General features: G+C 38.5%; 5 protein-coding genes across 5 annotated transcripts in view; 4 read left to right on the top strand and 1 right to left on the bottom strand.

The window, feature by feature from the left end:
* The first annotated feature begins 1,673 nt into the window (after positions 1-1,673).
* On the top strand, positions 1,674-3,831 carry LOC149406434 (GEM-like protein 5). Its single transcript, XM_089606462.1, has 2 exons — positions 1,674-2,583; positions 3,151-3,831. Exons 1-2 carry the CDS (start codon positions 2,040-2,042, stop codon positions 3,630-3,632), a joined length of 1,026 nt encoding a protein of 341 aa, XP_089462588.1. The 5' UTR covers positions 1,674-2,039; the 3' UTR covers positions 3,633-3,831.
* Positions 3,832-4,485: 654 nt separating this feature from the next.
* Positions 4,486-6,000, bottom strand: LOC149406433 (uncharacterized). The gene is made up of 4 exons (XM_089606471.1): positions 5,627-6,000; positions 5,422-5,520; positions 5,034-5,337; positions 4,486-4,850 (listed from the first exon to the last, which is right to left on the bottom strand). The coding sequence occupies exons 1-3, from the start codon at positions 5,794-5,796 to the stop codon at positions 5,151-5,153; spliced, it is 456 nt and encodes a 151-aa protein (XP_089462597.1). The 5' UTR covers positions 5,797-6,000; the 3' UTR covers positions 4,486-4,850; positions 5,034-5,150.
* Positions 6,001-7,469: 1,469 nt separating this feature from the next.
* LOC149406432 (putative zinc finger protein CONSTANS-LIKE 11) lies at positions 7,470-8,750 on the top strand. Its single transcript, XM_089627123.1, has 4 exons — positions 7,470-7,987; positions 8,076-8,165; positions 8,254-8,384; positions 8,468-8,750. The coding sequence occupies exons 1-4, from the start codon at positions 7,550-7,552 to the stop codon at positions 8,562-8,564; spliced, it is 756 nt and encodes a 251-aa protein (XP_089483249.1). The 5' UTR covers positions 7,470-7,549; the 3' UTR covers positions 8,565-8,750.
* Positions 8,751-12,235: 3,485 nt separating this feature from the next.
* LOC149406430 (Endosomal targeting BRO1-like domain-containing protein) overlaps positions 12,236-14,628 on the top strand; it is an 8,166-nt gene continuing 5,773 nt past the window's right edge. The window contains exons 1-2 of the mRNA XM_089606386.1: positions 12,236-12,766; positions 12,839-12,913. Of these exons, the coding sequence (XP_089462512.1) occupies positions 12,526-12,766; positions 12,839-12,913 (316 nt within the window). The 5' untranslated portion in view covers positions 12,236-12,525. The remainder of the gene's footprint in view (positions 12,767-12,838; positions 12,914-14,628) is intronic.
* On the top strand, positions 12,995-14,610 carry LOC149406431 (uncharacterized). The gene is made up of 7 exons (XM_089625447.1): positions 12,995-13,072; positions 13,158-13,293; positions 13,388-13,484; positions 13,902-13,968; positions 14,045-14,143; positions 14,251-14,343; positions 14,434-14,610. The coding sequence occupies exons 1-7, from the start codon at positions 12,995-12,997 to the stop codon at positions 14,608-14,610; spliced, it is 747 nt and encodes a 248-aa protein (XP_089481573.1).

Below are 14,628 nucleotides of genomic sequence, written 5' to 3'. Positions count from 1 at the left end.
TACCAAATGATATAAGGCATTTAAAATTTATTTATATCTATATAATTTTATTACTATGAAATTTATTTACATCAGCTTTCAAAATAATTCATTATGAGTATATAGATATATAGATAGAGTATATAGATAATTATATTATTGTTTTGACTAATATATAATAATACAATAATTTGGGATATAAGTATACAGATGAGTTAATTTTTAACCGAAGTTAATTTTTTAACTCATGCACCGCTTTTATACATGACCAACCGGATATACTGTATACATGCACCGCTTTTATTTAACTCATTCAATGGTAAGTCTTTAACCGAAGTTACTTTTTTTTTTCTCTTTCCCCACATCCAAAACCTCGCGACATTTTTTTTAGAGAGAGAGAGAGCGAGCGAGCGAGCCTACATCGCCGGGGAAACGAGGGTTTAGCTGATTTATTTCTTCAAATCCGTTGTGCTCTAGCTTGTTCTTCAAATCGTTGAGCTGATTTTTAAGTGTGGGGTATTTGATTTCTGGGTTTCCTGGTTTAGGGGATTTCTAGGTTTTTTATTTTAGGGGTTTCAAGGTTTTGATATTTTTCTGGTTTGAGTTCAAATCCGGGATTAATTTATTAGGGTTTTGATTTGTAGCCATCGATTTCTAATCGGGATTGTTATTAGGGTTTTGATCTGTTTTTTTTTTTGTTTCTCAAGCCATTGAGGTAGGCGATGAGCTCGGAATTAGAGTATCAGAAGAGAGGCTTTGCGATACAAAAAGGGTGAACAGGCGCCGACCGGGTGGAGAAACGGACAAACGGCCGGGCTGACTCGATGACGTCTATTGATACCGAAAAATAGGTATGTTTTATGTCTTCAAACCGAGAAATAAAAAGTGTCCATTTTATTAAAATTCTACTAAGATTATTTAGAAAAACAAACAAAAAAAATAGACTAACCTTGAAAAATTTCTTCTCAGATTTTTCCCCTCCCCAGGTTAATGATCAGAGTGATGGAATACATAAATGGTTACGGGTTTTCATTTTTGTATTCGAAACTGTGTATTTTTGTGTATTTTCTGATAATCTGTTAATTTATTTATACAATTATTTTTTATTCTGTTGAGAAATTTAAGCAGATATTTGTTTACCAATTGTTCTGATAAAACAAACGCAGCCTTGGTCAGTAAGTTCTGTTTGTTAGAGGATTATTAGGAAATAATTTCGGGGATTAAATTCTGAGGACATTTCAATAATTGTGGTTCAAGATGTTTAATCGCTTTTAGCAAAAGCTAAGAATTGTAGCTTTCGGCAGTTATGTACAAATATGAAAAACGATTTTGAAGTTTTTAGAAAAAGCCGCTTTCACCAAACGCTCATATTCAATTTGATTTTTTCAAAAAGCAAAAACAGGCCCTGAAAAACTGAACCAAACGGGACCATTAATTGAAGGAAGCAAAAAAAATGCATTTTAAATTTGGTGATCGACACGTTGATCTCTTGAAAGTTGAAACTATGTACATATAACATATGTAACGCATCTCTAGGACTAGATCTAGAAGGCAATCTGGCAATATATTAAGTTGAAGATGCCAAAAGCGGTACGTACATAATGAGTCATTGAAGAAAATAATACATCCTTCAAAAAAAAAAAAAAAAAAAAAAACATATACATAAATGAAATGTAATGATTCGATGAGAAAGTCCTTCAATTATAAAATTAACCCAAAAAAAATACACGGTTAAGCAAAGGGGCATTGACGGTACGCAGTCATCCTCATCCGCGTATTTTTGGTTCACAATTCAAAGTTTGGTCGCTTTTTCAATCTGAAATCTGATTCTTCCGTACTTTCCCCAAAGAAAAAGTCTTGAATATTGAAACAATCTCATCATATCCTCCACAAGTCTTTCAAACCTATTTATAAAAACAACACACACATCAATTGCAAGTTGCTACAATCAACCGAAAACCACAAAACCTTCAAAAAAAAAAAAAAAACTACGATCCCAATCTCCTCCTTTTTTTTATCTGCCTCAAAGTTTCATCAATCTCTCCTTAGCAAAAGCAAAGATGAACAACAACAACAACAACGAGAGCAACAACATGAACAAGACGACAGTCTCTTATCCGACAAATGAAGAGATCAACCCTTTTCACCAACAACAACATCAACCACAACAACATCAACCACAGCAACATCAACCACAACCAAGCCAGCCTCTGAATCACACTCCGATCCCACCACCACCAACAGCTTCACACCCAATCCCTCAAGAGCCGCAACAACAAAGCGATCACCACCACCATCAGAATCAGCAACAGAATCAGAATCAGAATCAAGGTCCATCGGGTGATGCAGAGAAATGGGGGACTCAGGTGATGGGCCACCCGGCGGTGCCGACGTGTCACCCGGGGAACAAGAAGGCTGCTCAGTGGGGCCCTCAAAGAGAAGAAGCGCAGACATTTCACTATCCGTACCTCCAATACTCTCCGATCGAGAACAAAACCTCTTCATCCTCATCGTCCTCCTCAAACCCCGGCCACTCCATGATCCACGCCTTCAACTCCTGGAGCGCCAAGGCCGAGTCTCTCGCCAACAACATCTGGCACAACCGTAAGTAACACACTCGTATATACTTCAGAGTTCAGAATGAAAAAAAAAAAAAAAAAATCATGAACAGAGATAATGGCTTAGAATTCTAAGATATCTTGATCAAAATAAGCATTTACGATATTTTTATGGAAGAAAATAAGTGTGTAAAACCAGCCTTGAGGTCTGAATACAAGTACGAACCATGTTCTCCGAGACTCAGTTAAAATAGCAAAAACGTCCAGAAATTTTAATAATTCACCAATTAGTATTTCCTATTATTCATCCGTAAGTAACACACTCATATTTATCTTCTATATTGTTAGGAGTCACAGATTGAAAGTGAATGAGAACTAAAAAGATATTGTCGATTGATTTCAAGATGAAACCTCATAACTGAAAGATCATATATAAAGAGAAATTTTCACTAACAAAAAAAAAATTAGCGGATCACATTTCTTATATTACAAGCAAATATGCTATATGACAGAGAAGAACTCCATGTTCATGTCCATACAATTCCCATATATTACACCTGACGAGCGAATTCTTCTTCTTCTTCTTCTTCTTCTTCTTCTTCCTCTCTGACAGTTAAGACTGGATCGTCGATCCCGAGTGCCGCGTGGGCGAAAGTGAACGTGACAGCGAAGGCGATCTCAGAAGGCGGGTTCGAGTCAATGTACAAACAGACGTTCGGAAGCTTTCCGAACGAGAAGCTGAAGAAGACTTTCGCGTGCTACTTGTCGACGTCGACGGGGCCGGTGGCGGGGACTCTGTATTTGACGAACCTCAACCTCGCCTTCTGCAGCGACCGGCCGTTGTCATTCACCGCCCCCTCGGGCCACCAGTCTTGGAGCTACTACAAGATCATCGTCCCGCTCCCCAACGTCGGAACCGTGAACCCAGTCGTCATGAGAGAGAGCTCCGCCGAGCGCTACATTCAGGTCGTCACCATCGACGGCAACGACTTCTGGTTCATGGGCTTCGTCAACTACGACAAGGCCTCCATGAATCTCACTCAGAGCATCTCTAGTTTTGTGGCGCCGCCATATGCACCCCCGGCTGATCACTGAGCTGAGTACACGTGTGTTTCTTCATCGTTTTGAGTTCTTGTGACTAAACACTGGATTTTTTTTTTTTTTTTTGTTAGTGTGTGTTTTTACTGTCTATCTGTTTTACTTATGCCACTCCATATCTTCCCTTTGGCTTGTTTTGATGTTAAATATTGGATTTCGATTGTATATATGTTACGGCCTATAGTTGAGCGTTGTATTTGTAATATGGCTTTTTTCTCGAGTTGCCTCTTTGCTTGGTTTTTTTTGCTTCGCTTTCCATATATTAGAGAGGAAAGAGAAAACTGAGGATTAAATTTAGACGCATTTAGATAAAGAAGTGTATGGCTAAGGAGGGTCACATTTGGGTCAAGCATTCTAGTAATCGAGTCTTTGTGATATATATACAAGATAAAGTTGAGAGATATGATGAACATTTAGAAAACGACACGAGGTCCCATATCCGCATAAAAATGTCTTCTTACATATATACTTCAGAGTTCAGAATAAGAGAGAGCGATGCTTTTTTTTTTTTTTTTCGAACCGCTTTCTTTAAGCTCGCAAATTCCACAAGCATTACGTATCCAATTATGAACAGAGATAATATCTTAGAATTCTAAGATATCTTGATCAAAATAAGGATTTACGAGATTTTATGGAAGAAAATAAGTGTAAAACCAGCCTTGAGGTATGAATACAAGTAGGAACCATGTTCTCCGAGACTCGGTTAGAATAACAAAACATCCAGAAATTTTAATAATTCACCAATTAGTATTTACTATTATTCATCCGTCAAAAACAATGATCAACTTTAGTAAGTTAATTTGCACAGAGTATGTAAGCAAGCATAGAAACTAGCAACTCAACAGCGCAATCAGATCGCATATGGTAGGATGATTAATAACATAAATAACACAGCATAACACCCAATTTATCAGATAAATTAAAGTGTTGAAATTGGCGATAAACAAAATGAAACGTCTCTTACAAAATTGATACCCAAGTCACTGATTTCTGGAAACGGCCTAGCTAGGATCAACAGCTATTTCTCAATTGTAAAGTGTGTCTAACAAAGAGGCTGATCTTTTGCGTATAATCAACGACATTACGATCGGAAAATCAGCGCTTCTTCTTGCTTCCTTTGGTGCCGGAGGATTTGGAGGGAGTGGCGACGAGGTACACAAACATGGCGATGATGGTTAGCACAGACACCAGAGACCCGTATTGAGCCAAAAGCTTCTGCAAATTATTAACAAAACCCCAACTATATCAACAGATCTCACAGATCACATAACTACGCCTAAAACTACATGTTCCAACATGCGTGTACTAAAAGAAGACTACGCGAATGTGTTCACAGATCACAAAAACCAACATGCATGTAATAGAAGAATTAAGTCCTATAGTGATCGAGATTCATACCTTAGCCTGCGAAAGTTGAAATTTTTTGTGGTTGAAGATGAATCCAATGCGTGAAAAACAAGAAGAAAGAAAAAGTAAGCATCTTAGTGTAAGTAATGGAGAGAGAGAGAGAGAGAGTCATACGAAGTGCAAGTTGTTGTGGGAAGGACGATCGGCGAGGAGATCGAGAGGAAGGACGGGCGTTGAAAGGGCGTGTTGCAGAGCCGACTTCGTCGGAATTCTGAAAGTAATGGCGGCCGGAGGGGCGTTGAACACTCCTTTGCTCTTCGCCTCCAATTCATATTTGTGGCTCACGACACCACCTCTGAATCACAAAGATCGTTGACTTTAAAATAAAATTCGATCACAATTACAAACCCTAACACGACAATCAAACAAACAAACTTACGCATCGATTCTCTCCCACGAATTGGTGAGGTTTCCGGTGATGACGTCAAACGCCTCCTGAGGCCACTTATCGTCGCTCAGGCTCACATCGTAAGCGCTCCTGTTCGATCAAAATCGCAATCGCAATCGCAGTCGAAATCGGAATTAGAATTACAACATCGTCGTCTCGAAATTCATGGATCTGAAATGGAAAGAGTGAGACTCACACAGATCCTTGATTGTAGATGTCGATGGAGACGGAGACTCTCTCGGCGCCGGACTTGAGTCTGTTCAGCGACGCCTTCTTGTGCGCCACGATGAACGGCACGTCCGACGATCCCAGCGTCATCGACACCATCAGAAACACCAACACACCGCAAGCCAAGCTCTTCGCCATTGCTCAATTCCTCCGATTTCTCTCTTTAATCTCTTTTCTCTCACTCTCTCTCTCTGAAATTGAAATTCTGACCCAACTTTGTTTTTAAATCGCTCTTCTTCTCTTCTTCTTCTTCTTCTTCTTCTTCTCGTCTGGTCTAGGGTTATACTTGTCAAACCCAACTTGTTTTGTGCCAGCTCAACCCCTCAATCTCACATGATTTACCTCTTTACTTATTTGTTTATTTTTTTATTATTATTGGTGGGCTTAATCTATAGCTTAACCCAAGTTTACTGGGCTTCCAGTGCTAGCCCAACACTTGGGGAATAACGGGCCTTGATTTATAGAACATGGGCGACCCACAAAATGGGAGCTGACAGAAGAAATAACGGTACCGTTAGACTCTTTTTTTTCTTTTTCTTTTTTTCGGAGATGTTATTTTTTAATGCCACAGTTATTAGCAAAGCTGTGACTGTGACTGTGACTGTGACTGTGACTGTGACTGTGAGAGCTCAGATTTAATAACAATTTAATAATTATTCTTTAAAATTAATTAAACATTAATTATGTTATTTTGTAATCAAATTTTATATATAAACATCTAGAAAAGATAAAAGTTAAAATCAAAGAATTCATTAATAGAGATAAATAATTGAAAAGGAAACATAAATATTGTCGAAGATGATCGTACTTGCTTCATTGTCAATTCTTACTTTGCGTTTGTTGTTTGAATGTAGTGAATCGTCTTCGATTCAATAATCTTCTCTCGTATTTTTTCTTTTGTTTGAAATCAAGTGAGCTCGTCTCGATCAGTGAAGAATAATGGGAAAGAGACACTGCCGGATATCGATTATTTCTTCCGAAGTAGAGACTTCTCTCAAGCTTTTCTTAGTGTTATTCAAAATTCTGACGGATTAAGTTGTTATATTGATCGAACATTTTTGCCTCTCGAATTTCGAATTTTGTCTTCTTGAATTTGTGGCCTAAAGTTTGAGATTGAATTTGAAGAATTGAGGCTTTCACTCACATGAATCAGATTTAAATTGACTAGGATTGTTGTTAGTTGTTCAAATTTCTCTTTGATTTTTTCGAATTTCTACGGCTTTTACGTGGTGCACGAAATCTTACTCGACCGGCATTACTTGATCAAGCGTGGCTTCATCGCTCACCACCAAATAAACTGTCCACGCTGGTCAAATCTTACCAGAACGCTGGTGGTCAAATCCCACCAATGGAACTTGTTTAGCTGTTAAATTATGTTACCATGTAATTTTTTTTATTACTCGAGTTTTTTATTACAAAATTCAAACTCATGATTTATGATTTACTTGCTCACGAATCTTTAGCGTCGTGCATGTACTTCTGTTTGGGACTAACAGCTGAAATAGTTAGGATGCAACTAAAAATGCTATATTTCTTGTGCCGGGGAAGAAAAAAAAAAGTATATGAATATAAAATTGATCAAATGTTTAGATATTTATTTAACCTAAATAAAAACAAACACAGAAGTCCCTTTTAAGCGTCAAAATCACAGAACTCTCGAGACCACATGCACTGTTCATCTTTTTAAAGCCTAGTGTCCAAAAAAGGCATTTCATATCAGCATATCAAAAAAATATCTCGCTATGTGGACCCCACAACCAATGCCCGTAAATGGAAGGTTAAGAAGCATCGTCCATTTCATTCCTAACCCAAAAAGCCGCTCTCTCAATTATCTCCGTAAATAACAAAAGACTCATCAGTTTCTCTCTTTCGCTTACAGAGGTTTGTGGTTATGGATGAGAGTGAGATATTTCCGGTGTGCGACTTATGCAGCTCCAAGTTCGCTGACGTGTACTGCGGAGCTGACTCAGCCAACCTGTGCTTGTTCTGCGACCGCCACGTTCACTCCGCCAACGCGCTCTCTTTCACCCACACGCGCCAGGCAATCTGCGCCGACAATCGCCAAGGCTCCTCCTCACTCGCCCGATCTCACGCGCCTTGCGTCATGGAATTCGAAGACGGCCACACGAAGGTCAAGATGGAACTTTGCGAGCAGCTTGCTGACATGGCGAGAGGCGATTCACTGCGCTCGGATGCAGACGATCACTGCCACGAGACCGAAGACGACGAGTACGATGACGAATTGCTGACGTCGATGATGCTCATGCCGATTAAATACGACGACGAGGATCACTTGTGGGACTATAATCTCACGCGCGATTCGTCTCTGGTATGTTCCGATTTTCATATTCTGTTCATCGATTGGGTTTATGTACGAAAGAGCTAGGGTTTCAATTTTTCATCGTCGGAATTGACAGATGTGGGAATTTCGCTTGGAAAGCTCAAATGACTCTGAAGAACCAGGTGTACTAATCCCAAAGCTTGTGGTCTCCAATACATCTGAAGATGTAAGATCATCATCATATCGTTTAATCTTAATCATTTGATTTTGTGTCGTCGATTTCACTCCAAATTCTGACATAAGTATGAATTCAGAATCGCTCAAACAGAGCAGGAACAGAAAAGGATTTGGCTAATTCTTCCGAGTCCAAGGAGGCGATAGATATTCACACAGAGAACAGAGAAAATGCTATGTTGCGGTACTTGGAGAAGAAGAAAACTCGACGGTACTAAATTATGTAACTTTTTTATGTCGATTCAAGTGAATTTTGTTAGTTATGTTCTTACTCGGATTTGATTAACTTTACAGGTACGATAATCACATCCGATACGAGTCGAGAAAGGCCAGAGCTAATGTTCGAACACGAGTCAAAGGTCGGTTTGTGAAGTCCCCTGAAGATCTGTGAGGAACAAATTAGTCAAGTTTTGAGTCCATGGCAACACTTTGAAAGTTTCTGCATTAGATTGTTTCAAAATTATTGTTGACGTGTGCGTGTGTATATTTCCGAATAAGCAATGTACCGAGTTATGGCAGATCTTGTACAGTTGTCCAATTTTCAGTTGCTATGTGGAACCAATGTGTTTTATTTTCATATCTTTAGTCCATTAATATTTAAGGGAATGTTAGTGTTGCAAATTATTATGGATAAATAGTACTAATAGTAATAGTGTTTAAGAAACAGAGGAACATAATCGTTGAGAGGCCAGGCTGTTTCCCATCTTCAGTAACGTGAACAAGGTGTTGGCTTAGAGCATTGTAATCACTAACTGTTTTTTATTATTATTTTAATTATTATAATTACAAGTAATATTATATACCATATCATCCATCTCAAATAAATATCTTCCCTGTAAACAGACAGATCTGTAACAACAATATTCAATTCATGGTTCACCAATCATCACCCACCGGCCACCATATAAAAATATCTTTTCAAAGCCCAGTTGTAATTACTAAAATAGTTGACCACGTTGGATTACATTACATAACATACGGAGTTGAAGAAAATATCTAGCAGCGTATCTGGCCCAGGAATGGGATATCATATTTTACTGTCTTTTTTTACTTAGATTTAAATCAAAGAAAAATCCCTGGCCTTAGATCTTATCTAGTAGTACTTTTGACTTGACGTTTTTATTAATTTTGGACACTTCTTCCTAGTGAGTCTCATGTGGAAAGACTTTTTACTCTTACTTTTTTTTTTTTTTTTTTTTCCTTTTTCCCGAACCTTGCTGGCTAGCTCTCATCATTTCTGAATCATCCTCTCATTATTCTTCATTCAGCCATACACACACACCAAAAAAAAAGTATGTTAGAGAGAAGAAGAATTGGAGGCGGAAGAGTGAAGAAGAGTGTGACGTAAGCATTCGAGCACAGCCAAAGTTTCACAATCTGCGTGTGGGCTTATTTCCCTTCGCACACGGCTCCTAGTTTCGCACTGATTGGTCCCTCGTCCTCATTCGAGAATTCGCTGTCAACGTTGACTCTCTTCGCCGCCTTTTCACCTGCGTGAACTCTCACCGCCGTCGATTGCTTCAATCCATTGCTTCACACTCTGATCTCTGCTTGCACTCTCATTGTTCGATGAAATGTCACTACGAACCCATCTTTCATATTTTATTCCTCAGTGTACGCAACGTGTTATAATGATATTGTAATGTGTTAAAGAAATCAAGGAGGTGTGCTTTGCATGTGTTGATGCTAAGGAATTTTGCTTGGCTCAAATTTGTGATGTCAACATCATCACTACCGGCCTTGGGCTAAGGCGGGCTAGGCCCAGACCTAGGGCCCCATATGTGGATGGGCTCCAAAAAATTTACACTTTTTGCTTATTTTTAAGAAAAATTACATTTTTTACTCTAAAAATTTACACTTTTGGCCCATTTTCTAAAAAATTTACATTTTTTACCCTGAAAATTTAAATTTTTATTAGAATTATAGGGCCCCGCCTAGAGCCCCCGGTGAGTTTGGGCCGGCCCTGAACATCATTATATTTGTATTTTTCTTGTTCACTTGACTTTTTCCTGAATTAGAAAGGCTAAACCTTAGTTCGGTTAATATAGAATTACAACAGAATATTGTTCTGGGTAAATTTTTTTTAATTTTTTTTCCTTTGCTTAGTAGGTGTATGATTTGAAAGAAGTTAGCGAATATTATCAAACTAGAGGATATTTTAATGAGCTCATGTGGACTGGAATTGAAACGTGAACACATGGGCATCTTTTCTATTTTAAGATGACACATATAGTTTGCTATAACTAAAAAATCAATTAAATGTTTGCCATAGCGGCAATTTATGTATGAGAAATGACCCTAAGTACTACCACTTTTCATAATTTGAACCAAAATATGGAAGTCCATGTTTTGAACAAGAATAGTAATTGGTCAGCTGAGTAAGTACAATTTTGCTCTTTTGTAAACATACCCACACCACACACACACACGTGAAAACTAATAAATTAATAATAATAATAATAAAAACAAATTCTCCCCAGTCTCTCTCTACATTCCCGCTCTCTCTCCCCTAACATACTGGCGAAATCGACGCCATAACCACCGCGCGAGTTTCTGCAAGTCCGGCCAAAACCGCTCCGTCGCGAGCTGTCCTTTGCCTCCGACGCACGACTCCGAGCTCAGCCCAGTCCGAGCCAATCTTCGCGTGAACTCTGACCAGAAAGAGGAGAATCGCGAGCTCCGAGCCTCTCTTTTCTTTGCCGCGTGACTCGGCCGAGACAAAGGAGACGCGAGCTCCACCGACTCCAGACCAAGGAAAAGCCATCAGAGAAGCTTTTGACGAAGCTCCGACGAGCCTGAGACCATCCGCCGAGCCAGAGAAGACCGCCGAACCGAGAGATCGACCGAGAAAGGATTGGAGGAGCTTTGATATGTTTTTTTTTTGTATTGTCGGAGCTGACATACAAGTCTCTACAATTTCATTTATTGTAGATTTCGTAATAAATGAAATTGTAGACTTGTATGTCTACACTGACAGTATTTTGTAGACAAGTATGTCTACAATTACTATAAAATTGTCGTTGAATATCTCTCCAGGAAGTCTCGTAGCTAATGAGTGACGATCTCTCCGGTTGATGAGTGACGATTCTCTCGCCGCCGTTCATGAACCATCCTAGCGTGAATCTGTCTCTCACCGCCGTTCAATTCCGACGAAGCCTTTGAAGTCTGCGTTATGATTTTTCGGAGGAGAAACGTTGTTCCGTCAAGAAGCCATCTTCATTTTTTTTCCTTCCTCACCACGAAAGTCTAGTGCTTGCTTATTCGAGATCGAAACTTGGCTCGCCGTCTTCCGACTCTCTCTGATATACACATTTTTTTTTTTGGTGTGTGTGTGGCTGAATGAAGAAATGATGAGAGGATGGTCAGAATAAATGAGAGGAAGATTCAAGAAAAAAAAAACTGAAAAAATGGTAAAAAAATCATTTCACATGTGACTCATTAGTAGAAGTGTCCTAAATTATACTTTGGTAGTTTTTGGTCAAAAAAACATCAAAAGTAATACTAGATGAGACCATTTCCCATCCTAAAAATACTAAAGTTAAAGTTGAAAGAGTGAGAGTCCAAAAAGTGTTAATTGGGAAGTAAAAAAAATGGCAATGATGAAGAAAAGTCATGGAATGTCGGCCCAAAGACTGGACCACCTCTCCGACTTAATTTTTTCGGTCCCAAGCCCAACTACATTATGTTTATTTAAATTTTGAGAAAGATAAAAATAAAAAAAAATTAATAATTATAAAAGTCTGTGTTTGCATCCAAGTCCAAATAAAAAACCAGACTTTATCAAACTGGCTTCACTCTTCAGCATTCAGATCATTAATTAAACGAATATAATATTAACCAAACTCTAATATTGTTTTCTTAATAATAAAATAAATGTACGCAACTAATATATAGTGTATATTTACATCGCATTTCACGCGATGAACGAGCTCTTTCCTTCAGCTACGGATTGGCCATGTGAAAATTGTATCGCTTCCTCGGAGTCAGTGAGAGAGTGAGATACGGCCAATGTGTAATATTATAATTAATATTTATTAGCATTTAATCTTAAACCTCAAAGCCTGACAGCTCTCTCTTCTCTGTACCCACCGAGTTTCCTCTCCCATTGTCCCTTCAATTTTCCTTCTTCTAATTCATCTTCCTCTTTATCCATTACTGATCAACTGGTATATATTAATCTTCTTGCTCTATATAGAATAAATATGAATTAAACCATACAGTCATTACACCCCTTCTTTTTCAACCTCTACGTTAAGCCTGATAAATAGCTAATTATTGTGTTGACAATTCAGTTTCAACTATATGCATGAAACTAATATTGGCCACTGAACTAAAAAACCAGAAAAGAAAAGATGGGATGTGCTTCTTCTGTATATCTTGTGGCTCCAGGGAAGAATAGTAATAATAATAGTCAGAAGAAGAAGAAGAAGAATAAGAAGCCTTGCGTCCCCGAAATCGTTATCTTCGTTCCTCCTATGCGAATTCCAGTGCAATCCGATCTCCGAAGACCTCTCAAAGGCTTGATCCCGAAAGACCTCGCAGAGAAGCTTCATTCTCTTCGCAATCAGATCGTGTTGGTCTCGCAGGACACAGGTACTATCTCATTTGATTTATTTTTTTTATCAATGTGTTTGTAAGTCGGAACCGTTTGTGGTTTTTCTAAAGGCGGATCGGCTACAACTGAACTAAGACGGTATCTCGAAGACTACTTGTCTGTTCTTATTGGTCTTACCAAGAAAGGTTCTTGTTTTGTTATTATAAATGTTCATACCTTTTTTTTTTTTTTTTTTTCGGGTTTTAACTTCAAGTGCTAAAAAATTCATGTGTTTTTGTATACCAGAGTTTGTCTTCCAGGGGCTGATAGGATTCAAATGGAAAAGCTTGCAAGAAGCTAGACAGGTTTTCATCGGTTATTTGAAGTTTTCTTTCTTTTTATTCTTATTACAGTATCGATTAAAATACAAATTTGAAACTTATATGGCAGGAAATATGCGTGGCAAACTCGTGGTTCGAAGTACTGTCTGTGATATATCTGATGGCTGTGCTGACTTTGGCGGAGGCTGACTCGTTGATGATACCAAGAGACCATTACGGTTCAGGAATAAGGATTGTCTCCTCAGGTTAATCCGTGCGCTTCTTTTATCAATACTTAATGAATCGAATTTATCAGCAGAGGTTTTTGTTACCAGAAGAATTTCATTCGGTTAATTTCAGATCGCAAGAGAGAAGCCGTGGATTTATTGCTCAAGGCTTCAGGGTATTTGGAGTTCTGCGTCCGCGAAGTGCTGGTTCACATCCCCGGCGATATCAAGTATGTTCCTGTTAGGATCGTAAGGGTAGTATCGTAATTAAAAATTAATAGTTAGTTAAGCAATCACTTAGTTTTAATAAGAAGAGATTGGAAGGGAAAGTGAGGCAAATATTGAGTGAAGATTGTGATCTTTCCTAAGGAGGAGAACAAGCCTCTCGAAGTATGTTCCTGTTAGGATCGTAAGGGTAGTATCGTAATTAAAAATTAATAGTTAGTTAAGCAATCACTTAGTTTTAATAAGAAGAGATTGGAAGGGAAAGTGAGGCAAATATTGAGTGAAGATTGGGATCTTTCCTAAGGAAGAGAACAAGCCTCTCGAAAGCTCGTACTATTTTGTGTTTTCCTATTTTAAGTCTTATCAAAAGTAGTATTTTTTTTTTCTTATTCTCATTTAACATATTTCTTTGAAAATGGAAGGAAAAGTTTGCCAAAGGATCTTCAAGAAAAAGTCTTGGAGGCTATTTCCATTCAAGCTCTAGGCCAGGTGAGAATTGTATTCACTCGTCCATAAATTGATTGGTCCGATCAAGATTCTAACGAGGATGATGATATTCACACAGGGAACTGAAATCCAGCTCGGTTTGGCGGTTGACTGCCAGAAAGTCAACACGTCGGTGAAAAGGAGGCTGGCCTGTGAACAGATGAGCTATTTCAGTCAGGCAAGTGATATAATTATCTCTAATATTAATTCATCAATCGAAAAAAAAAATTGACTCTGTTAGATCTATGGTTTGAATGAACACAAATCAAATCCACTTGTGACCAGGCTTATCACTGCTTGTCGGGTGGATCTGAAACGAACCCCGGGAACGAGAAAAAGCATCTCTGGTTTGTCAAGTGGAAATATCTTGAAGCAAAGGTTTCTTGCGCAGCAATAAATATTGACGACGACTAATTTCTCTACGCTAATTGATTGATAGTACTAATTAATAACCGGTTGAATCAATAGGCGGCAGCGTATTACTACAACGGGCTTATGGTTGACAAGGGCAGCGATCCGCCCAGCCAGATCAGCGCGGTTTGTTGTTTTCTTGCTTCCCAAGAAATCTTGACAGAGAGTAAGAAGGCTTGCCTTAGCTTTTGCCTTGCTCCTCCAGTCACTAGGTTTGTTTTTTACACTTGTTAATTATACATATCATTCTTG

This window comes from Urtica dioica, chromosome 1, assembly GCF_054948205.1.
Source record: "Urtica dioica subsp. dioica isolate 48M chromosome 1, U.dioica_male_clone48M_v1_H2, whole genome shotgun sequence".
In the NCBI taxonomy this organism is placed as follows: domain Eukaryota; kingdom Viridiplantae; phylum Streptophyta; class Magnoliopsida; order Rosales; family Urticaceae; genus Urtica; species Urtica dioica.
This window is presented reverse-complemented; position numbering and strand designations above follow the sequence as displayed.

What these genes read in the sequence shown, in the direction of transcription:
- LOC149406431 (XM_089625447.1), top strand. Translation starts at nt 12,995, where the DNA reads ATGTGTTTTTGTATACCAGAGTTTGTCTTCCAGGGGCTGATAGGATTC. An exon ending in AATAAGGATTGTCTCCTCAG is followed by an intron (nt 13,294 to 13,387) that starts GTTAATCCGTGC and finishes GGTTAATTTCAG; the next exon opens with ATCGCAAGAGAGAAGCCGTG. An exon ending in CACATCCCCGGCGATATCAA is followed by an intron (nt 13,485 to 13,901) that starts GTATGTTCCTGT and finishes TGAAAATGGAAG; the next exon opens with GAAAAGTTTGCCAAAGGATC.
- LOC149406433 (XM_089606471.1), bottom strand. Translation starts at nt 5,796, where the DNA reads ATGGCGAAGAGCTTGGCTTGCGGTGTGTTGGTGTTTCTGATGGTGTCG. An exon ending in ATCTACAATCAAGGATCTGT is followed by an intron (nt 5,521 to 5,626) that starts GTGAGTCTCACT and finishes TTGATCGAACAG; the next exon opens with GAGCGCTTACGATGTGAGCC. An exon ending in TCGTGGGAGAGAATCGATGC is followed by an intron (nt 5,338 to 5,421) that starts GTAAGTTTGTTT and finishes TTTGTGATTCAG; the next exon opens with AGGTGGTGTCGTGAGCCACA.
- LOC149406432 (XM_089627123.1), top strand. Translation starts at nt 7,550, where the DNA reads ATGGATGAGAGTGAGATATTTCCGGTGTGCGACTTATGCAGCTCCAAG. An exon ending in TCACGCGCGATTCGTCTCTG is followed by an intron (nt 7,988 to 8,075) that starts GTATGTTCCGAT and finishes CGGAATTGACAG; the next exon opens with ATGTGGGAATTTCGCTTGGA. An exon ending in GAGAAGAAGAAAACTCGACG is followed by an intron (nt 8,385 to 8,467) that starts GTACTAAATTAT and finishes TTAACTTTACAG; the next exon opens with GTACGATAATCACATCCGAT.
- LOC149406434 (XM_089606462.1), top strand. Translation starts at nt 2,040, where the DNA reads ATGAACAACAACAACAACAACGAGAGCAACAACATGAACAAGACGACA. An exon ending in CAACAACATCTGGCACAACC is followed by an intron (nt 2,584 to 3,150) that starts GTAAGTAACACA and finishes CCTCTCTGACAG; the next exon opens with TTAAGACTGGATCGTCGATC.